This window comes from Lynx canadensis, chromosome E3 (genome assembly GCF_007474595.2).
Source record: "Lynx canadensis isolate LIC74 chromosome E3, mLynCan4.pri.v2, whole genome shotgun sequence".
Lineage (NCBI taxonomy): Eukaryota > Metazoa > Chordata > Mammalia > Carnivora > Felidae > Lynx > Lynx canadensis.
In genome coordinates this window covers 6,691,689-6,715,418 of record NC_044318.1, presented here as the reverse complement: position 1 = coordinate 6,715,418, position 23,730 = coordinate 6,691,689, and the positions used below count along the sequence as shown (strand labels likewise).

General features: G+C 44.6%; 1 protein-coding gene across 12 annotated transcripts in view; it reads right to left on the bottom strand.

Moving 5' to 3' along the window:
• Nucleotides 1-23,730, bottom strand: part of RBFOX1 (RNA binding fox-1 homolog 1) — a 1,462,962-nt gene that overhangs the window by 33,057 nt on the left and 1,406,175 nt on the right. For 9 of the 12 annotated variants that reach the window (XM_032591614.1, XM_032591620.1, XM_030301004.1 and 6 more), the window contains 3 exons: nucleotides 21,960-22,092; nucleotides 6,386-6,428; nucleotides 1,485-1,549 (listed from right to left, as the gene is read on the bottom strand). In XM_032591614.1, coding sequence (XP_032447505.1) covers nucleotides 1,485-1,549; nucleotides 6,386-6,428; nucleotides 21,960-22,092 — 241 coding nt within the window. Of the gene's footprint in view, nucleotides 1-1,484; nucleotides 1,550-6,385; nucleotides 6,429-12,594; nucleotides 12,635-21,959; nucleotides 22,093-23,730 lie in introns of all 12 variants that reach the window. The other 3 variants (XM_032591615.1, XM_032591613.1, XM_032591618.1) reach the window with 1 other exon arrangement.

The following is a 23,730-nucleotide window of genomic DNA, read 5'->3' as shown; positions in this document are numbered from 1 at the left end:
GTGGATTGAAGATAGTAACGTACGTAAAACGTATTTTGCATCTTAGTGAAAGATTACTGGGTAACTGGATAATTTATGCATTTAGAACTGTATCTTGATGTTGTGTGGATTTCTTTAGAGGCTCCCTCCGGCCTTGGGAACTCGTTATGGCTGTTTATAAGAAAGTAGTAATGAAACCTGCACACAACCAGATAGCGATCTCCCTCCTTTCTTGCCAAAGAGCCATTTATTACAAGTGTAGGCATGGGGATTTCAAAGTGCAGCTTTTGGGGTTCAGGAGTTGATTTTGCTTTCTTCTACCTTGGAAGAAATCTGCAGCTACATCGAGCTCACAACACATCTCGTGAGAAATGGAATGGGGCCGCAGAAAAAGCACACCACAGCAAACCAAGAGAGGAACTAAGTCACAACAGGCCAGGGAGGAAGGAGAACCAGAGGCTGCCGACACTTCCCATTCAGGGGTCAAGTACATTGCCTGCTTACCTGTCTGACCCAGCATGCCTCAGCCACACATGCAAATTGTTACCATTACTGTTTTATTCATGAGACATATTTTTAAATTAAAAGAGTCATTACCAAAAATAAGCACCCTCGATCACATTTGTGCATGCAGAGCTTCTGAACATTCACGTTTATGTCCTCAGAAAACAGAGCCAACGAGTTGCATTCAATATGGAAACGCACGCTTTTTTTTTTTTTTCAAGGCACCTACACAGGAATAGCTGTGGCTTGCCATTTCAGAAACCCAGTTATCTGTTAAGCCTGGGTAATGGGTCATCAAGCTCCCCTCCACCCCCCCACCCCCACCCCCACCATCCATTCTGACTTCTGCATTTCTTAAACCCACTCGGTCCCTTCCACTGCCAGTCTTAACATGTGGTGCACATTACGAATAAATGTTGGCTTATCTTAGTAGGATCGGACACTGGGACTGCCAAAAAGAGTGAATCATCTTAGGAATGCCAGATACATCTCCCCCATTCCTTTGTTCTAGATTTAAAACATGCAGTGGAGGGAATGCTTTACTGGGTGTAAAACGTTGTAAAAAAAAGGGGGGGGGGCACCAGGTGCTCGAAATTGAGGGAAACCTGTAGGATCGTCTTCTTGGGGTTCTTCCTACGAGTTAGATGAAACCATGGCTGCTTGTTACGCAGAAGACTGTGGAAAGACTGTACAGGGACTGTATGTGTGTGCATGCAAGGTGTGCTGTTACAGGAATGGAGAGATCTGGAAAGCAACTCTACTCGGACCAGACATAGCAATTCTGTGTTTCAAGCAGAGAGGGCAAGAGTTCAGGATGGTCTAGGCTTGACTGTTCATCGTCCCTCTACATGGCGCCGTTTCCCTTCACGGTGGGACCTGACTTTTTGGGCGCTGCCTCCCCAGAAGTCATGCATTTGCACCAAAACCGGACGAGAATCTCGTCTCCCGCCAGCTAAGTTCATTTCCAGGTAGTTGTCAAGCAGAAGAAGGGAGACTCTTACCTGTCACTGTAGGCAGCGGCAGTGGCAGGGGTAGGCTGGGCGTAGCGGTATGCAGCGTAACCACCCTAAAACGCAAGGAGAAATCGGACTTAGGAATGCACGGGAGCCCAACACAGGGGCGCCCAACTGGGAGACCACAGCAGAACAGCAGTTACCCACATCCACCAGTCTAACGTGGAGGTTAATGAAAGCTTAGTACCAGAGCGAAGAACAAAACACACTGGAGAGACAGGGGCTTGGATACCAACCCCAGCTGGATGTTAAAGGTTAGCGATTGTGAGCACATCCCAGAGGAAGAACCCACATACCCTTCTAAAGAGATGTACCTACATGGTTAATGGTGATCGTCCTGGGGTGGGGAGGATTACGGGGGATTCTTTAAACACTCTTTATACTTTGCTGAACTTTCCAGAGTTTCAAAAATGATTATGCTTTCCCTTTACTTTATTAGCTACTAACTTAGGCTTCATTCAAACACTCCTTGATTACTTCCTTGAAAATCCAATGTAGGCTGAGCGAATGCCCTCCTGTGTTGCATTTGTATTTATAAAAAAAATAATGCTTTGATTGAAAGTTTATTAGTAATCTCTTGCATATGTAGTTGTTGAACCACTGAGGCAATTAAAGAAGACTGTGTGTAGCTTTCTAAGTGTTGCATAATTATTTTAAAAAATGGAATGGTGAACACTTCTTAAAAATTCTGTCTTTTCTGCTAAAGATATAACACTGGTTCAGATAGGGAATTTGTTTGGTGTGGAAAATATGATAAAGCTTTCCAATTTGTAAATAAAATCATTAAGAAAAAAACCTGAAAAAAATAATTAACATTTAGTTGCATGTACCAGCAAATGCAATTGTTCAATTAAGCAGAGGACAAGCAAATGGTCATATTCGAAAGGAATTGTGTTCAGTGGAGCATTGATTATCAAACTGTGAAAATAACCGAGCTTGCTTAGCAGACCACAGCAATACATCAACCACTGTCGAATGATCTCAGCACAATTAACAAACAGGATCCAGTCTCGACCGGTAACATTGGGACCACTAGGGTTCTAATTAGAATTCACAGTCCCATAATCCTCTGGGAAAACAGTTCTCACCCTCTCCATAAAGTGGCAGCTCTGAACAGACTGGTGTGTTAGAGGACAGTGAACAGCAAAGTCACTCATGTGTCAGAGGGGACCTAACAACAAAATCGGGAGTGGGGGGTCTGTTACATTTAGCTCCACGTATAGGAGACAGCTGAGTTGTAGGACAAGGAGATCAATGCTACAAAAAACATCTTTCAGAATGCAGACAAAGTGGTCTCAATAATTTATTTCTACCCTCTTCTAGCAACAGCTAACTTTCAGGATATATCTGCCACCTCTAATGTAGCAATTCAAAAATCTAGTCTGTCCTTAGAGAAACTTGTTCTTTGGATCAGCCCTGGAGAAGGCACACACATCCAAGACATCCTGACAGAGTCACCAATCATTTGGAGCCAGTATTACAAAAAAGAAAAGAAAAGAAGTCTCCCTTGAACAATAACATGGAAGCTACAAAAAAAACACCAGGTCTTATCCAGACACCACCTGGTGTTCCAAACACCACGTTCTCTAATTAGGAAACAGGGAAACTCATTAGATATACTGAGGAGTTGTAAAACCAAAGCAGTTGTCACACCTGCACCAAGCTCAAGACAGAGAAAGATGGGCTGAGGGGAAATTAGGTCACCAGATTTCTACAGTTGTTCTTTTTATCTGCTTGTCCATCTCCTTGGCTTTCATGATGTGTCCGGAAAGACACAGGTGTGCAGGTGTGTGTATTAAACAATGAGGTAGAGCGGGGCTGAAGATAGCTCTCTGATTGCTAGGAGGCGCTAACTACCACCAGCTGAAAGGTTTGATGGAGACAAAGTGGTGGGTGGGTGGGTGGGTGTGTGTGTGTGTGTGTGTGTGTGTGTGTGTGTGTGTGTGTGTTTTCTCCCAGAATAAAAAGCAAAAGCCACTGCAAAGGTATCTGCATCGAGGGCCGTGTAAATCAGTCATGATTTGTGACTGTGAATTTGGTCCCAGCAAAGATTTCTAGCAACAGCCCCTTGCAAGAAACCCTCTGGGTTTGCACTCTGTATGTGTTCCCAACTTCTGTGATCGTTTCCACTGGTGAAAGTGGGCAGCAAGTTTGAGAAGTGGAGACAACAGCTGCAGTGGAAATAGCAGATGATGAAAATGAGCATCATTGACGGCCAGTCGGTATTCACTGTATGCACATAAAATGGATGTGTGTGCCATTGGGATCCTTGTGCACAACCGATGTGCTTGTCTACGAAGCTTTGGGAAGGACCATCCACCCCACTGTTTTCACATGACTTGCCCATGTAAGGAGAATAAGTGTGTGTTTTTATGCAAGACAGGTACAAATGGTCAATACCTTGACATGTGTCTTTGTCATTCAGGAAGCTGCTTACTAGCATTCCCTATTTAAAAGTCAAGGTCACAGTGTGTTGAAGTCTGTGGAGTCAGTGGAGACTCTGACCTTAAGCCATGGTCTCCTTCCTGACCAGTAGGCCTGTTGGTGATGATGGCAATGCTCTACATCTGTGCCGTCCAGGACAGTAGTCCCCGGTCCTTGGTGACTATCGAACACCAGAAACGTGGCTAGTGGAGCAAACTGGATTTGTACTGTGTTTGAGTTCATCTGAATTTACATGGAAAGGGCCACATGGGGCTGGTGGCTTCAGTGCTGGACAGTCCAGGTCTATGAAATCCATCACATAGGTACTAAGTGGAAAAAGGAGAAGGATTAAGTGGCTTGATCCCACCACATCTCTCTATTGCATTGTTTTCCTTTGCTATTTTTCTTCTGTACAAAATCCGTATTAGGGGAATAACAGAGTTGTGTATTAACTCAGTGTATGTGTGCATACACTGTAAAATGATCAAAAAATACAAATTGCTTTAATTTGCCTTGCTAACAGGTGACTCTAATCAATTTTATTGCTCCATATTTTGCAGCTCGCTGAGCATAGCCAGAGCTCCTCCAAGGTTCTGTGCTAACGTCTGAAAAAGGAGCGCTCATTTCCATTTGCTGGCACCAAAGGATGTTCATGTTGAAGCCAGTCTTCCCGACTTTAGGACAAAAATGCATCCGTGACAGTGAGATTTTTCCCACCACCAAACCAAATGATAAGCACAACATAGTTCTGTACTCCCTACTTGTAAAACATCCTCCTAAACAAGCTATAAATGAGACCTTATATAAAATATAAATCTTAAATGGCCATTATGAATCCGCACTCCACCCTCCACCCCCACACCTCTGCTGCCACCACCAGACGTGGCCACAAAGACCCTGACTGCTGTTGTCTGAAACATTTCTTTTGCTAGCAGACGTCCTCTGGAGGTTGGGCACATTACTGATTAAGGACCTCTGATGGTGCTCCAACAAAACATTTTCAAAACTGTGCTTCGTGGGATACTAGCTGGGGTAGGAAAAGGAACCTTTCCCAAATAGGTCTGGGAAGTGCCAAGTTAAACAAGAGGAAACTGGCTATTCCATTTGTGGAACTTCCTAAAACAATACTGCTGAGCACCGTAGACCCTCAGTGCATCTGAGTCATTCAACAAAGGAAATCACATTTTTGACCTTAAAGCATACTTTTGGACAAAGATGTTCTAATGTCCTAATGGTGAATGACTTAGGAAGAGAGGCAAAATGTTTGTGTACTGCAGGGGACATAGGGTAGAAAGGGTTGTCTCGTGTGTGTGTGTGTGTGTGTGTGTGTGTGTGTGTGTGTGTGTGTTTCCCTTCAGTTTCACCATATAAAGTAGCAGTGGGCTTGATCCCAGACAGAAACACCCTAGCTTCTGAGAATACCCAAGGATCTCACTTTGTGCTAACCACAAATATACCAGTATACACATATATATCTCAATATGTGATTTACTGAAACTACATTTATAAAAACATTTGCAAAATGAAACACTTCAATAATCACTCCCTAATTTATCTGCATCATACATTCAGCAGTTTTTGAAGTGTGGCAATGAAAGTCAGTTTTCTCAAAATGTAAAAATAAAAGTTGATCTTGGGAATTTAAATTATTTTGTTCTCTCCTAGATCCAAGTACCCCTTTTTCATACAGATTTCTCATTAAAACCTGATGAATTCTCATGGTTAAAAAAAAAAAAAAGAATGCACTTTCTTAATGGACTTAATACAGAACAACAAAAAAATGAGAATTGTATGTTACAGGGAAATCCATGTAATAAAACTCCCACTGATCATCCTTAGCTTTACATTCTTCTTTCATTTTATTTGACAGTTTTAATGTTGGTTATAGACCATATTGGGAGACTCGGCCAGCTACACTCCAATGGATGTGTTGGCTCTTTTTTCTTCCTACAAATTGGTTCATTTGGGGGTTGCTTCAGCAGTGAGTAATAGGGTTGAAAGCTATAGCAATAGGTGTGAAATAAATTTATAAGAAGCTACAATGAAACCAGGGAAAGTTATGTTAGCTGTACAGACCCTCAATGCTGGATGAATTTTTCTCTTAACCATTCTGGTTGACTCCAGGAACCTACTACAAAATTATCCAGACAAGTGATGACAATGAAACATTGCAATTCTTTTCACTGAACTTATATTAATTGAGTGTAGATACATTTTAAGCCCGGAAATTTATAGCCAAGTCAGACCTCCACTTGGATACACTCATGATCTAGCAAACAAGGGAAATCTTAGGATATGCATCTCTATGCTGGAAGCATTCATATCGAAACTGGAAAATTCAGTTAAGTCTTTCCTCCTTCCATGTTAGAGAACATCTCCCCTCCCCAGAATTGTCTTGTTAGTAGGATTTCACAGCAAACCCACAATCATAGTGATGAGTTTTTCCACCAGTCGGGATTTCATACCTGCAGCAATTTATTGCCATACACAGGCTCTTGATACACTACTCTATAAGGAAACAGAAATGTAATGTTTTCAATGCAAAAATGAAATAAATAAAAGAAAATGCATAAGTCAGACAGAAATTCCAGAGCAATTCATTTACAAGTTTGCTTCTCTTACTTCCCTAAGATCTGAGATTGACCCATCAAACCCAAAGAAGAAGCAGGTTTTAGTTTGCAAATCTCTGTAACCCAAGGTATCGAGAAGGTGGAGGTGGGGATCGAACCATACTGATTATATCTGGGTTATAACCTGTGTTTATTTTTAAAGAAGAAAAAAGGATACTTTCATGGCTTCTTACCTTTGTAAGCATATTGCAACAGTTCAAATGAACTATTTCAAATTTCTCGTTATCTCACGATTAGAATTTTCTGGAATACCTGAGGATTTAGCTTTGATGCCTAGTGATCGAGACAGTTAAGATGACAGTACAGAGCAACCCTAACTGTATCAATCCTTTTTTTTAAATCAATATCAAATAGCAGAGAGCACAACTGAATTTTGTGAATTAATGAATCACACTGAAGCTACCAAAGCTACTTTAAATCTACATGACCAACAAAACGATGTGTGTGAATGTGTCTAGACAAGCTGATTATATATATAATATATATATATACACATATATTTATATTATATATATATATATATATATATTTTATATACATATAAAACCCCTTTGACAGAGTGGGATGTGATTTTTGGATGTGAGAGTTTTTTGTGGGTGAACCTAATCTTTCTTGTGAGTGGTTCCAATTTAAAGTGAAATTCTGGGGGATGCTTGGGTGGCTCAGTCGGTTGGGTGTCCAACTCTTGATTTTAGGCTCGGGTCATTATCCCAGGGGCATGAGATCGACCCTACATCAGGCTCTGTGCTGGGCACAGAGTGTGCTTGAGATTCTCTCTCCCTTTCCCTCCATACCTCCCCTGCTTGCAGTCTCCCTCTCAAATAAAATAAAAAAGTGAAATTGTCCAGTTCCAGGGAAGACACTGAGGTGACAGAATATTGTAAGAGATTTAGGGACCTGCCTCATAAAGGTATGTGTGTGTATATATCTTAACCTTTCCTTAAGTTTCCTCTTTAGTCAATCTAGGCCTGTGGACCTATGCATGTCAACGCTCTATGGAAGAGCCTAGAGCTGGGAAGCCCAATCACGTGGGCTCAGACTTCAGTGTGAATGAATGTTTCTGGACAAATCATTTCATCTCTTTTTGGGGGCGGGGGTGGGGGGAAGTTTCCTCCTCTAAAAACAAAAGTGGAGGTAATGGGTATTGTGATTCCTCCCTTCCAGGGCTGAGGAGAGGAGGTAAAGGCAGGAGGGGCTGAGCATCTTTCTTGTCTCCTGTAGCAAATGCTTAACTTCTTGGTGGGTGGTTGCCCCCAGGGTGACTGACCTGCCTCATCATGCCCACCAGACTCTGCAGCTGGCTTCCACAGCAAGCAGGGTCCCAGGAATAAAGACTAGGGCTTTATTTGGATAAGCTCTGCATTCCAGCTCTGTTTACATCAGGGAAATTAAGACACCTCTTTAAGATCCATGGATGGCAGAATGACATCATTTCAGAAATAATTGTCTTCAGCCATGGTTTCAGCTAGGAACTTGTAACAGAATTTAAGAATAACGTAAGCGTGCAGTGGCATCTCGAGACGTATCTGCTAGGCAGCCTCATGGCCACATGGACTGCTGCAAAGCTTAGGGCTTTCTTATAAAAAGGGAGCGTGGTTAAGATTTCTATCATATATCAGTGTTTCTCTCTTTTTCTCTCTGCCCTCCCAACTTGTCTTCTCTTCCCTTTTTCCCATTTCTCCTCAGTCTCGCCCTACTTTCCACTGAGTTAGTACATTCTTCTTAAACAGCTCTATTATAAACATCCTTATTAACATTTTCAATAGTTATCGTTTGATTAAATGCCATACCCTCGGATAGCTCCCTGAGCCAATGAGGCACATGTCTGGCTAAATGCAGTTGAGCCACACTTACTGTCAGCCCCGTGGCCAATTCTGGTCTTGTGAGAGCCACAGCTTTGCCCCTAAACAGGATGGATCGCTTTGTAGGTCCAGGGGACTTGGCCCTTCTGTGTCAACTTTCCAACAGGTTGTCAAGATCCCATGGGTCACTTCTACTAACTTACTTATTTGTTTTCTTTAACCTGACTCACTTTTTCATGAAAAAAAAAATCAGTGTGCAGTGCTAAGCGATAATAGTGAACTTACAGATTTGATATGCTAGTTATGTAAGCTAAATTCCTATCTTTTGAAATAAAAGTCTGTGTGTGTGTGGCATGTCCTTGGGTGGAAGGGACCCAGGTAATGACCTTTTATGCCATCCTTCCTGACCTGAAAACCGGCTACATCCTCTCTGACGAGTGGCCTTCCACACTGGGCATGAGCATGTGCCCTGTGGCCAGAGTCCATGCTTCTACTGCAGGGCTGGGGCCCTCAATAGGATGCTGTTCCTGTGCCCTCAGCCCAAATGAGCTTCCCAGGCTATGGCCTTAGATTCTGGCTCAAAGCACCCTACAACAAATCGAACTGTTCCTGCCATTTTAGGGCATTTGTGACCACTGCTCCTTCTCTCCCCAATCCTCTTTGAAAAGCTGAAGCAGGAGTGGCTCATTCTAGACTGGAGGCAATGGCTTGCCCATTGTAGGGGTCCTTCAGGTGTTTTCTATCCTCTGTGCTCCGGTGGGACTGAGAAAAGTCCAAGGGCTCCCCCATCAGGTGGGAGGGATAGAAAGAGCACGACAGAGGGAAGGGGAGGAGAAAGCAGGTGCAGAGAAAAGACTGTGGTCTGCTGGCTGTGTTATGATAGCTGCTGGGCTACTGCCAAAGTGTCAGGGTGGACAGCAATGGGTAGGAACTGGTGGGTGGCCCTGCCTGCACCGTCCTTAGAAGTAACTTAAGCTAGAAGCTTATGACTCCACCCAGCAAAATTAAGAAGAAACAGAATGTTTAAACCTATTAGAGGCGACCCACGTATCTAACACACGTCCCCAGGACCTCCCAGGATTGCCCCAACCCTATTTATTGTGCACTGTTTGAATGAGATTGAAGGAGCAAGCCAGAAGCTTCCTTTACCTACAAGAGAACCTCGCATGCTTTTCTATGAACCGTGTTAATCATAATTTCTTTAAGAAATGGAGCACTGGGAACATTTCTAGCCATCAGGGCATACTGTTACCTCAAGGAAGGCAGGGGTGGCAGCTTGAAAAAGCACATTCGAGACTGTCATATACTTCTAGCCAAAACGAATCCTGCTCCGTAGACTTTAAGAGTGCAGGAAATATTCTTATTCCTTGGTTTCCTTAATCCATGTAAGGCCATCAACGAGCCATTGTTTTGCTGCAACAGGTGGTCTAGTTTGTCACTGTGCCTACGGACATGCACCACCTGGCAGCAATAGTCTGAACTTGCCATCTTACACAGAGCAGAATACTCAGGAAGGTCTGCAAGATCTGAGCTACCCTCTTGGAAAGAGGACAGAAACACGTGCTGGGTAAAACAAGGCTCGGAGTCCCTATTTCAGTAAGTTTTTCTGTCCCCTGATTGCCTATTTGGAACTACCCTTTGGAAACTCGTATTGTTATATAATATGAACAGTGGGAAAAGGAGATATTTTTTTTTTTTTTTTTTGGCTAGACAAAGAGTTTTCTAAATACTCACACAAGGAAGCGATGTGTTGAAGAAACAGTGTCCCCTCACATAATCCCTTCACGTGGGGGCACCCAGCCACCTGCGGGGGCTGCAGCACTAGGCCCGGCAGGCTTTGCCCAGATATGATGAATTCGTGGGAAACAAAGCCTCTAAAGGCACTCAAAGCACAAAGGGACTTTTTTGTAGATTTCCTCCCTGAACACACTATATCTTGCTGCCTTAGTCTGGCAGCTGGCACATTTGCTCCCTTCTGATTGTCTCTGGTCCCTCCTTTTACCTTGTTCTCATGGATTCTCATCCGTAGTCTCCAGTGCCAACAGAGAGAGACACGTCTGCCTGCTACTCTTACTAGCACATTCTTTCCCAGTGTCTGGGAACCTACATGCCCTGCCTTCAGGTGGCTCCTCCTTCCTGCCTTTCACACATCTGGGAGACAAGGGAAAGACACCCATTGGAAATATCCATAGGACAGAACAAATTAATAATTCAATAAACTGCTGTCATTTTGCAAATGAGGAAACTGAGGCACGGCGAGGCGGACACTCAATAAATGACAGCTAATACGATACTGTTGTTGTCAGTTAGGCTTACTAACACGTTCTTTTCCCCCACTGGTGGGTGTTGATGGGGATATTGTATTTCTTTTTTCTTTTCTTTTCTTTTTTTTTTTTTGGTGGATTATATTTTTTGTTATTTCCATCCCTTCTCTTCTCCCCATTTCCCAAATTAAAAAAAAAAAAAAAAAAAAAAGCCTAAACTTAGGTATGCTCTATCCAGAGGCTACACTGGGGAAGGATGAAGACTGATGTTGGGTTTGTTGGGTTTCTAAGGATGTGAGTGGGCTCCAAGCTGCTTCTCTATGTATAATGGTATGAATTTAAAATTTTTTTTATAGAGGATATTTGAAGGCATGGATTAAGCTACATTAAAAAAAGAAATTGGTTGTTCATTGGGTATATGTTGTTTGTTCATTTTATTATGAAAAAAACTAACCCACAGATTATAATAAATGTACTTGATACAATGATAGCAGAACTCAACTCCATGCATCATTGATGGAGATTAATACTATGTCTCAAAATCGTAATTATTTGAAATTCAAAAGGAAGAAAATTAAATAACTAGTGTCTTTCCCATTTTCTAGTAAATGATATCAATTTGGTCAGAAGTATGCTTTTATTTGTCTTTGTTATCTAGTCTATAAGCCAACAGATATGATTCCAGTGAACTTACTTGAGGTCACTTGTAATTAAAAAAACAGTATATGATTTTAAAAATCCACCCCCGGGGCGCCTGGGTGGCGCAGTCGGTTAAGCGTCCGACTTCAGCCAGGTCACGATCTCGCGGTCCGTGAGTTCGAGCCCCGCGTCGGGCTCTGGGTGGATGGCTCGGAGCCTGGAGCCTGTTTCCGATTCTGTGTCTCCCTCTCTCTCTGCCCCTCCCCCGTTCATGCTCTGTCTCTCTCTGTCCCAAAAATAAATAAAAACGTTGGAAAAAAAAAAAAAATCCACCCCCAATCCTGCCCACGTATTTTAAATTGTGTTTATTCCTAGTTATTTTCCTAACATTGCAGCTAATATCATAATGTGAAGAACAACTACCTTCAGATCCATTTAGGTAAGTTTAACTATGGTCCCCATAATGAGAAACATCCCACTCTTTCCTAAAAGCGAAAAGCTTAATAAAGTGGTACCATTTAATAAACAATTCTAAATTTAAGACAATTCTGAGTCAGGTAATGGCTTTGAGGAAATGGGAGGAATAAGGAAGAAAATAAGGGTTTAGTGGTCAAGTCGGCATACATTTTCTTAGAGATGTTTCTTGCTAAAATCATCCAGAGGGAGCAGAGGATTTTTTCTAGAGCTATTACTGTGAACAATTAAGTGTATTTATAAGAAAACATCAAAAAAATCGGGGCGCCTGGGTGGCTCAGTCGGTTAAGTGTCTGATTCTCGGTTTCGGCTCAGGTCATGATGTCATGGCTCATGATCAAGCCCCACATCGGGCTCCACACTGACAGGCTCACAGCATGGGATTCTCTCTCTCCTCTCTCTGCCCTTTCTCTCTCTCTCTTTCTCTCTCTCTCCCCCCCTCCACCTCCAAATAAATAAATAAATATTAAAAACAGAGACCATCAAAAAAATTAGCCATGAAAATATCTTTTAACCCTCTACAGCTGGTAATGACAGCTGCTATGGTAAATATTATACTGCAAACACACAGACCATACTGAAAACTTTACAGAGAATTCTTTTGGGGGTGGGGAGTCTTTAGTCTCACATGAGAGAAATGCCATCACTTTTAGGGGGGTGTTTGCACATATTCTGAAGTGAACCAAGGAGGTAATTCTACCCATTCATCAGCCGTGATGGCTGTCATGAGCTGGAGGGGTTCTGCCCTGCGGATAAGCCGCCCGATGCTTGCCTACAGACCAGGAAGAGGAAACTTGCAGCAAACTTGTAAACAGAATGACTCCGGGAGGAAACAGGGATGGCATGCACATTAATGAATACTTACATAAATGTCTGCACCATAAAATCCATCCTGGTAAACAACACTGCAAGGGTGCACACACAAAGAAAAACATCCATATTAGTGCATTTCCCCATGCAGACACACCAACCCCTGCACTGGCGAAGTTAGTCTGGTCACAAGATCCAAAACACAGGAACCGAGGAGTGTTTTCACACTGGTTAAGGAGGTTGGAGACAACAGCTGTCCATCAGCCTGAGAAAATTAGGCTGGGGTTCGGCATTGGCCCGGAATTGGGACGTGGTGGCATGCTGGGTACCAGACTTCCCACTCTTTCAGGAGGAGGTGAAGAAATGCAAGAAGAATTTTGGGTTATTATAAGTGGCCTGGACAGATAGGAGGGTCAGAGTTTGCATTTAATCACACCACACAGCTTCCGCAAGGAAAAAGAAAGAAAAACACACACTGTTGTATTACCAGTATGGGTTGTGCCTGAAGGATGTGAGGAGAGCCAGACAACCCAAATGATTCCAGAAATGTTCCTCTGTGCTCTTTCACTCTCTAGAATTATATTTGGTAATTCCATGTGCCACTCTTTCATGGTAAATGTAGGAAAATATCTCGGATTTTATGTGTGTGAGACTACGTGTGTATGTGTGCATGCACGACTATGCATGTTTGTATATATGTATGTGCTCTATGCACATGCATGTGTGTCAGTGCGTGTGTGTGATACTGTGCACATGTCAATGCACGTGTGTGTGTATGTGTGTTTGTGAGCACAGGTGGATGTACATAGTGGGTAACGTGTTTAGTAGTGTGTGTTTGCATAACTGGGGATGTACGTGTGCTCTTACCTAGACACGTATGCACATACATGCTCCTGGATGCACATTTACATAAATTATATCCAGACTAAGCAGGCCCGGCATTATGACTGAATAAGCCTGGCCTCACAGTGGCTCTGTTATCCCCATCCATACAGTCATTCCAGAGACAAGGGACTTCACAGGAGGGAGAAAATATCCCGGATTTCTCCAGAAGTTTCTTGGTATAGCTCGAGCGCGACAGCCAGGAAGACAAGCTTACAGCATGTGATCATGGGAAACTGAGTTACAATTCCTAAGCATTACAGTGGGTTTAATGAGGATCGCGTGTAGCCTGCACACCTCACAGGCTTTTGGGAGGATCACAGGATACATGGACTACAGAAGCGTGTGTTTCCAAATGCGTGTTTTCCACAGGACGGTGGCTGTTATTAATAACCTTCCCTGAGATCTCCCCGTGGAGTTCAGAGATGATTTATGATTCTGGCAAAGGACCAGCGAGCCCCAACGTCGAATGGAGGATTCTAACGGAAACACAACTTTGATTACCAAAGGGTTCCAGCAGGTTTCAGGAGAAGCAGCGGACCCACATGTAAGCCGAGCATATCAAGCCAAAGGGAGGCACTTAAAACACACACACACACGCACACACACGGCTGTGACACTGGTGTGCTGGAGAGCACTGGAGAGTGCTTCTCAGAGCTTTTCAGACTTGACTGGCTAGACCCCAAGTACCATGATCCTTAAAGACATGACAGGGACTTCACACTCTAAGGAGGTTGGTAGGAATCGCATTCGGCTTGTTTCGTTTTGATCCGAGGGGGCCGCACGCATGAGAGCACCTATCAGGCCACGTAAACCCTAACCCAAGACACTGAGGTATGCAGCATCCTGAGCTAGGCTTCCAGCATTTCCAACATGAAAAGAGAGCGTCTGTTGGGGGTCAGAAGGCAGGGCCAGCCTCTGTCAACAGGATTTGAAACAGATCTGAGGATACGGAGGAGAGTAACAAATACTGAGTCTGGGCCCCGAACCTCAGAGGTGAGCCATGTAGCCACAGAAAAACAGCTACTGCTCCCACCCCATTCTTTTAGGCCCTTTTATCTCTGCACGTGCTATTGTTTGTGCTGGGAATGCTTTCTTCCCAGTATCCTCCTCCAAAGGCAGATAACCATTCAAGAGCCAAGTTAGATGGGAACCACACGGGCATCGGGTCACAGCCTCCTCAATCAGCGGCGGTGAGCCCTTGGACTCCCCACTCAAACTATCGGAGCTTCGCATACTGGTCTGTAAAATGGGGAAAGAGGCTGGTAAGGGCTCCCCTCGAGTGAGGATTCAGTGAGGTGCTGTGAGCAAAGTGATGATCAATGGGCTTGACATCACAGCACAGAGAGACATCTGAGTGTCAACAAAATATTAATATTTTAACCACATGTGAATGTCTACTGAAATATGGGGAGTAACGCCTCTGTCTACATATTTGTAGAGGGGGACCCAGTCTGTGCCTGCTCCCCTGTGGATAACGGAGAGACGAGCCCGCCCTACACTTCGGTGGTGTTCCCATGCACACCCGGTGTGGACCCGGAATGACTGAGCCTAGGCCCTGGCTGCGAGAGCGGCCCCTTCTTTCACCAGGTTGGGTCCTGGTGCCTCGCGGCCAGTTGCAGGCCTCCGCGTCACGTCTGTTTGCACCAACTCCCGGAAGTGAGGGAAGAACAGGCCGCTGATGTTTGCCTTTGTTACATGGGGTATACTCAGTGCCGTGCGTGCCCTCCACCAGGGGCACGGAAAATTACTTTGGGACTCTGCCATCCCGCATTTCTGAGACAGAGAACCAGAGACAAAATGGGATCTGGCATCTTCATTTCGACAAGCTCAAACAAACCACATGAGGAATACCGTTTCTCTGCTACTGACATGCTTTCTCTGCTCCAACGGCCATGCTAAGGCACAGACAGGCGAGAGTGTGTCCATCACTACAGCTGCCCCTGGGGGGCTTCCAGGGAGGAGGCCGGGGGGTCACAAAGCCATGTGCATAAACGCACAGACATGTAAAGTTGCAGCGCTGGTACGTGCTGAGAGGGAACAGTGGTGCTCTGAAAGTGTGACAGAAGGAGTGGGGCTGGGCAACAGGGGTGAGGGGATCTGAGCAAACGCCTCAGAGATCACAAAGCCTTAGCCAGGTAAAGAGGTAGGGAGGGCAGGCCAAGCAAAGGGAACAGACTGCAGAGTTCAGAGGCCTGGCAGACGGGGTGGGGCTTCACTGAGAAACGGCATCAGGAATTCTCGCTGCTGTTATAAACCACACCGCACAGGGAGGCCTCCATTTCACTGACTGCCACACATGCATGTTTTGGAGGGAATGATGGAAGGGTGAATGATCTATTTTCATGATCCCTCTAAATACAAGGAACCGTTATGGCTGTCTTCGGCGGTATGAAAGGAAGCCAATTCATGGGCTCCCAGTTTCACCAAAATGCCGTTTTCCCCCCTAAGCTACTACCAGTGACAGCACAGGCATAAACAACCCTAGTCCTCACATTTAGAGTAGGACTGCCACCGGTCAGTGCCTGGTCTAAGCATCCTGGGCTCAGTATCCCATTTAACCCTCATACTACCCCTGCGAATTGGAGAATACTATTCTCACCCTCAGATATAAAGGAAGCTACACTGGAGAGGGTAGGTGTTGACTGAGCCGGGATTCTAGTCTAGGGAGCTCTGGCTTTGCAGCCCGCTTTTAGCTACTGGGGCAGACCGTGGTCCAACTTCAGCACAAGTGCAGGGTCACCTGAGGCCTTGTTCAAACACAGATGGCTGGGCCCCATGCCCAGCCCAGAGGTTCTGACTCAATAGATTTGGATGGGGGTCTAAGAATTCCAATTTCCAACAAGTACCAGGTGATTGCTGCTGCTGCTGCTGCTGCTGCTGCTGCTGCTGCTGCTGCCGCCCAAGGACTAACAGGCTCATTGCTCCATGCAACACTGCCCTCCCTGTGTTCTTTTTCTTTACATTTGCGATGGCACCGAGGGTCAGCCTCCTCACCCCTATTCTAAACAGGCAGCTAAAGGAAAGCTCTTACACATTCTCATGCTGGTTTCCAGGAATGTGTCCAAACACTTTTTCAAGCCCCATGGAACAGGTGCACTTAAAATATAAGACATGTAGGGAAAGGAGAGCCGGAGTTGATCTAGTATGCAGCTATAGATAAATTAGCCACGGCCCCGTTGCAAGAGAAGGGGGTTGCTATCATGCAATGAACCCGTGTGGTCCAATTTTAATGCAAAGGCAGTCTGTCTAGCCATGCAAAGGTAATTGTATTCCTTGTCAATCACTTTGGGCCTGCAATATGCTTTTGCAAGAGCATTGCAAATGCACATCTCATTTTCTTAGAAAGGTAATAACAGTAGTTAAATATTTGGTTGAATGCAAGCAGGGAATGATTGCACTATAACAAATTAGTTTACTTAAAAAAAAAAAAAAAAAAAAAGGAAAGAAAGTATAGGATGCCCAAACTATCCAATCTGTTTGTGTAATGTAATAAATCGCCACCACAAATGCATTCCTGAAGGAGAGGTTATTTAAAACTGCTCTACCTTAGTGCCCCTTCCAACTGGAAAATAAATTAAAATTTTAATGCGTTTAAATCTAGCTGGTTTTGAAGAGGTATCAGATGGGTCCATAAACTCTCTGGTATTTGTATACAATTGTGTATGTGCATGGATATATGGAGGTGTACACCATTTTCCTAGGGAAAACACATTTTTAACTGGATTATTAAAGGCATCTGTGACATTCCACTCCCCTCCACCTGAAAAATTTAAGAACCCCTGATTTAAGGTTTGCCTATATATACATTCAATTCAGAAGCCCCCCCCCCCTTTTTTTTAATGTTACAGGTTGCACTTTAAACGTGGCTGGAAATTTGAACAAGAATTTACACCAGAAACAAACACACAAACAAAAAGCTAGAGAGAATTCCGGGAACTATTCTGATGATGGGTGATGATGACTTTAGTTCCTAGTGTTTCTATTAAATGAGAAACATTCTCAACAACAGAGAATACAGTCTCAGGATTAGACATTTAGAAATTAAAACCAGAAACCACGGTTGGTTTCTAGTCAGTGAGGCACATATGCATAGTCCCGGGGTCTGGTGTCAGAGGTGTTTTTGGAACCTGACCTGAAACTGTTCCAAGGATCTGTGTGCAAGTTTCATTCTTGCACTGGCCAGCTTTAAGAAGTTTTCTTTCTCCTGGGATATTACCATATCTTTCCTATATACAAAGTAGCACAGAGTCTCCTCAAACCACTTCTCAATGTAACTTTGAGAAGTTGTACATAGACAGGTCATAGCTAATTTCCTGCAAAAGTATAGAACGTCTTCTTCAAAGATACCCCGAGAACCAAAACCAAAGCCCTATAGCAGATGCTGGATGTTTGGCTTAGAATAATAATTTTCAAGATATTCTTTGAAGCTCCATTAGAGTGCCTACTGTGTCCCCATACCATACAATGTGCATGGTGCACAGTAGGCACTTGGTAAGTATCTGCTGAATAGTTAATTAGCTAATTAATTAAGAACAAGAATTCAGTTAGGCCAGTCTCAGGGGGTTCCTTTGGGAGGGCATTGGGGCTTAGCTGCCGTCTTCTAGTACGAGATGTTGTACTGAATCTGGCGGGTGTGTCTCGAACCCCTTTACCTACCACCTCCGGCACCTCCACCCACGGATCATCAGCTGCAAGATTCCTTGGATGGCAATTACCCAATGTGCAATTTCTCCCAAATGTGAATCACAGGAAGACAGACTGGACATTGTGGCTTCTCAATCGAAATGGACTCCAGGATCAAGGGCAAGGAGAAATACGGAAGCCCCGGCCCATTGAGTGCTCTCGGAAACCATTCACTAACGGATATTTTATTTATGATACACATAGTCTATATGCTATTGACGTGCCACTGTCTAGAGCCAACTCTGTGGCATGTGGGGAATACAGGTGCCTCCCAGGAAGGGGTCACACACTAGGTTTCTAACTCATCACCCAACCTCACTCAGTTAACGTTGGTAGTCAATAGTGAGTTGGTTGGCTCGGTCTAGATTTTCTACTCATTCCTGTGATCCATCCAGGGTCCAAACAGAACCCCCTCCTCTAGGGAAAATGATCACATATTAATGTCCCAAGAAATTCCTTTTTAGCTACGTGAGAAAGAAGAGAATAGGGCCTCTCCATCACCTGTGCTCTTTACTTGCTGGGAGGAACTTCAGAAAATATCAGGATGTGGAGGAGAAAACGAAATCAATAAAAGGAAGTGGATGGATGAGAAGGCATCCTTGGTGAATCCTCCTGTGTGACTATCTTGATGTTGGGTACCTCCAAGGGTCACCTAAGACTCCACAAAAGTAGCCATGGGGGTTATGTGGGATTTTTTTTTTTTCCACTATCTTGGGAAAACAATATGGAAGCCATACATGGACATAGGATAAATGACACACTTTTTATTGGGATTTCAGTGACAGGGTATATTCATATTGCATACTTCATGAAGAAGAGAGGTGTAGGTTGGCAGTTAGATAAATCTTTGACAGGTAACAAATGGAAAATAGTAACAAATGCAGCTTGCTAGATGACATCGTAGAAAACATGTGGATCACTGGGTGCGAGGGAGACTCATGGAATGAGATCTCAACGTGGCAATTTAGGAAATGGTTGGACTTAAGTGCATCCCACATTTCTTCTTTTCCTGAAAGCCTTCTCTAAAAACTGAGCTAAGGGGCCTTCTTTGGTGCTCACACAACACCACACCTTATCACTTATCACATTGATTGAAATTGTTAGCTTATATGGTGCTCCTGCCCCTAACGGGAAGAAACTCCTCCAAAGGGGCAAGACAGAAAGAGATGTTAAGCTAAAATGCACTGGAGAGTAAAGACATTAGTCAAATCTAGAAATCTTCCTCCAAAGGACTTCGGAGACAAACAGCTACAAATCCATACTATCTCCTGGACCCCCTGAATCCTGATAATGTCACTTCCTGGAAACAGGAACCTCTTCCAACCTCTCTGCTATTTGCTTCCACTCAAGCCCAGGGCTCTCACTACTCCAGCCAGGATCTGCTCTGTGCTGCCCCCCACTCGTCTCTCCAAAAGGAGCTGCCTCTGTGCAATTTCCTGCAGCCTAAGCCAACAAGCAAAGGGAAAGGGAAACCTTCACTTAAGATGCTGGACTCACACTTTTTCATTTGGGGCCAGCGCACTCCAGGCACTTTGTAATACAGCAAGAACACCCTGGCGGAATTTCCTATTCTCCACCAACACTTTGCTCTCATAGAACCTGCAGACATGGACACGCGGACCCCAGCCTTTTCTCCTCTCCCCCCCCCCCCACCTCCTCCTGTGCTGAGAATTTCATCTTACTACTTAGAGCGGTTTCAGGATTCCACTCAGAATATTACCAGCAAAGAGGCACAATGTACTATTATAACCAAAATGATTAGGCATATTGCTGGAATATTAAAATTAAGTCACGTCTAAAGCAGTCACAAACACAGTGCTTCACCATTTGGAGATGCCCATGTGTCTCCCTGGTGAATGTGGCATTAATTAGTTATGCACAGTTATCCCCGGCAAAGAACAAGTTCATTCTAAGTTAGAGAATTTCGATTTTACAGCAGGTGTGTTATTTTGAGATTTTTATAAATAGTTCATGTGAGGATAAGCCGTATAATTTTACTTTATTTTTTTTTCCTGTTCAGTATAGTAGTGAGATACTGAGGGTACATGTACCAAAAAGCTACAATTACCGTCTACTAAGATAAGATAATAATTTTCAGACAAACTAATGTGGTATCAACATGCAATTTTGTGTTTATGGTTTATGAATCTTGCTTTAGTAATTACATGAGCCTACAGGGTAACTTGGTGGGGGATTTTTCCCTTCCTAACAACTTACTGTGTGACCTTGGGAATAACATGTATTTATTTCTGCATTTCTGGATCTATAAAACGGGCTCAACACTGTGGGGCTGGAGATAATGATTACACTATCGATGATTCTTTGTATCACATGGTCATATATCTAAGGCTTAGGATGTACAGATGCATCTTTTTGGAGGGTGGGGAGAATTTATGGTGAATTTATCTTTGGTTTGTTATTATCTATCATCATTCCAGTGAAAACGAAATTTGTGCTGTTGTTTTGTCCACTAAGAAACTCAGAAGTGACCTAAGTCTAATCACAACACAAGAAACAATGGACACTGACTGATTTCTCTACCTGTGTTTTCCCTTCCTGATGATTTCATCGAGTTTCATTTATTTATATTCTTAACTTTGTCTCATTGCGTTTGTGTTTGAAACACTTCAAATGCTCTCCTCTGCAATGGGTGAGATATGAATAAATAATGAAAAAAGAGTGGTTTCCTTTGTCATCAGTATAATAGAGAGATGATCTAGGCTCATTCAGGTTTTCTAAAAAATTTATAAGCAACAGAGCTATAAAAAATGCATTAACCCTTTTGGTACAGTCTGGAATACAACCGTATTCTTTCTACAGACCAGAAAGCCAGGCACTGGCCAGGAAAGCCTTGAGCCAAAATGTCTTGCACACAGCTGAGTTTTTCTGAGTAGTACTATTGACATTGGGGGCCTCATGACTCTTTGTGTTGGGGGCGGGGGGTCCTGTGCTCTGTGGATCTTAAGCAGCATCCCTGGCCTCTACCTGCTAGATTGCTGCTCCTACTGAGACAACCCAAAATGTCTCCGAACATTCCAAACATCCCCCAAGGACCACCAGAGACATCTCTTTCTTTCTCCCTGACTCCAGGGCACTGAATGTTCCAGGAGGATACCTTAACAGGAAGAAAGGGTAGCATTTCAGGGCTGCAGCCCAAAGTACCACTGTTTCTTAGTGTTCACCGGCCCTCTTTGATTTTCACCTGGGAACGCCAAAGTCCGTGCGCACAAAAACCAAACTGCCCACGGGGAACACGTTAACTTGCACTTCCTTGCAGAGGGGAAAGGAAAGCAAATGCGCATTTTGGAAAATCCAATGGAAACGAGTCTTACTTCCAATTTCTTTGAACTTTTGCTTTCGACCCCACACCTAATTTTCTCTTCTCAGGCAAGGGTTCATAAACTTTGAAGTGCAAGGTGTCTTTGGGGAGGGCGGCAAGACCACCCCCCCTCCCAACCGCCCCCTCCCCCCCAGCGAATTTTATGTTTGGAAACTTCGCGTCCCTCCATGGCCAGATTCAAGGGGCAAATGTGATCCAACCTCCTTAATAACCAGATGTTTGCAATCATCAGAAATACATCTTTGGCTGTAACCATTTCTCTGTTCTCCAGCATTCAGTCTCAAAGAGAATTTACATAACAACATGTGACATGTAGAATGCTTAAAGGCACCAACCATGACAGGACAAATTACATTCATTTCTCAATACTCTTTGCAAGGTGCTCCACTGCAGGCGCGCGCGGAATGCATGCTGGGGCGGGTTCCGGTGGGGCGGTCAAGACCAGCATGCGCTCGCAAACAGGAGGGGGCGGTGCGGGAGGCCCGCCGCCAGGGGGAGGCTGACCGACTTACCCGCCGTAGGCCGGGATCGGGGGCGGGGGCGCCGCGGCCCGGAAGGTGTTGTACACGGTGCGGCCGCGGCCTCGCAGGTGCGCCCCTCGGTAGGCGGCCGCGGCGGTGGCGGCTGGATACGGGAAGCCGGGCACTGCGGGGGCGGAAAGGAGAGAGCAGAGCAAAGGCTTTCAGAAGCACACCTGTTGTTGAGGGCGACGCGCCCCCCCGCCAGGACCCTTCTCCCTGCAGGCGGAAGCTGGACACCTGCCCCCTGTCCAGGATCAGGCTCGTAAAGGGCGGGCAGCGGGGAGGAGGCCAAGGTCCGAGTCCAGGCAGGACGGGCTACTTAAGGCGGTGGTCCCTGTGCCCAAGAGAATACGGTAAATGACAAACATTTACAAAGACTTCTTAACAACGGGAAGCAAGCTCACTGCACAGAGTTCAGATTTTACAAAGGTAGACTGCAAGATGTATGTGCATTGTATTGTCAACATCTGTCATCTGTCTATACACACATGTATATTGTGTGTAATATTTGTGTGTGAGGATACAATATACATGAGTATGGTGTATACACACACGTGCGTGCATGTGAGTGAATATGCATGCCCGTGTTTATATCGTGTTGTATGATGCACACGTCTATGTGAACGTGTACTATGCGTACATATATGTTCAAGTATGTATATAATTTTGTATACATACGCACACATATTTCAGTGTGTTCTTAGTTATCTCTGGTGCTGAACTGTGTGTGTGTCGTCTATACACTGCTTTCCCCATCTTGTTTTTATTTATTTCCCACATTTTCCTTGATGTCCATCTATGGCTTGTTAAAATTTTTAAATTGCAATACAACGTTCCTACGGACACGTGCATGTATCGTAACCGTGCAAACCCTTTATGCTCCAAGAAACAAATGGTTACCAGTGACCCATCAGCCCCCAAACCACTTAACAGCTTTGAAGACACGTACAACAACCTTATATAACCACACAGAAGTCTGGGAACTCAACTCTCAAGAAGAGGGTGTGAGCTGGGTTTTTCCTCCTTGGGGGAAAAATTCTCTGACCAGGATGGCTTGCTGAGGAGTCATGAGGGAAATGAAGCCTGAAGCCAGAGACCCCTGATCTTCATTCTACTGCCTGGGATGTCCTTCCTCCTGGGGGGGGTCTGCAAATTCTGAGACAATGCTCCCTCCGCCCCCCGCCCCCCCTGCCCCCGGCTTCAGGAAACCACTTCTGCTGTTCCTACTTGTCTGCATCTCACAGGGCTCTTGCTATGCCGGGTGTGTTACCTTTTCTCTCTCCAAAGAACGGGCAAGCTCCTCTCGGCCTGTCCAGCACGTGCCTCCCCAAGTCGGCAGAAGCCCCCCGATCTTATTCACAGTGGGCTCTCAATATTGGACCCCTGAACGGATGCAGGGGTGGCTTCACTACAGCAACAAGTGGATGAAGTTGTAGGTTGTGGAGAGGCCACGTGATGGGCAGTTTCCAGTCAACCTCCCCCCACCCCACCCTTGTCCCCAGCTTCTTCTCCCATGTACCAGTCTCTAACAGAACAGGAGCTTTCCAGAGGGAGAGAGACACAGGTAAAACAGAGCAGGGCTGGAAGGATTTCTTCCTCTGTGCACTCCCCTCCCCTGCTCCCTCTCTCCTAGGACTTGTTCACGCGGTGTTTGTATGGACAGGCAAGGCTGGGAGGGACAGTGTCTTTGGGCGTGATATGAACATACAAGCTCAGGTCGTCCCACCACAAGGGAGGCTCTCAAAAGGAGATAATCAGTGCA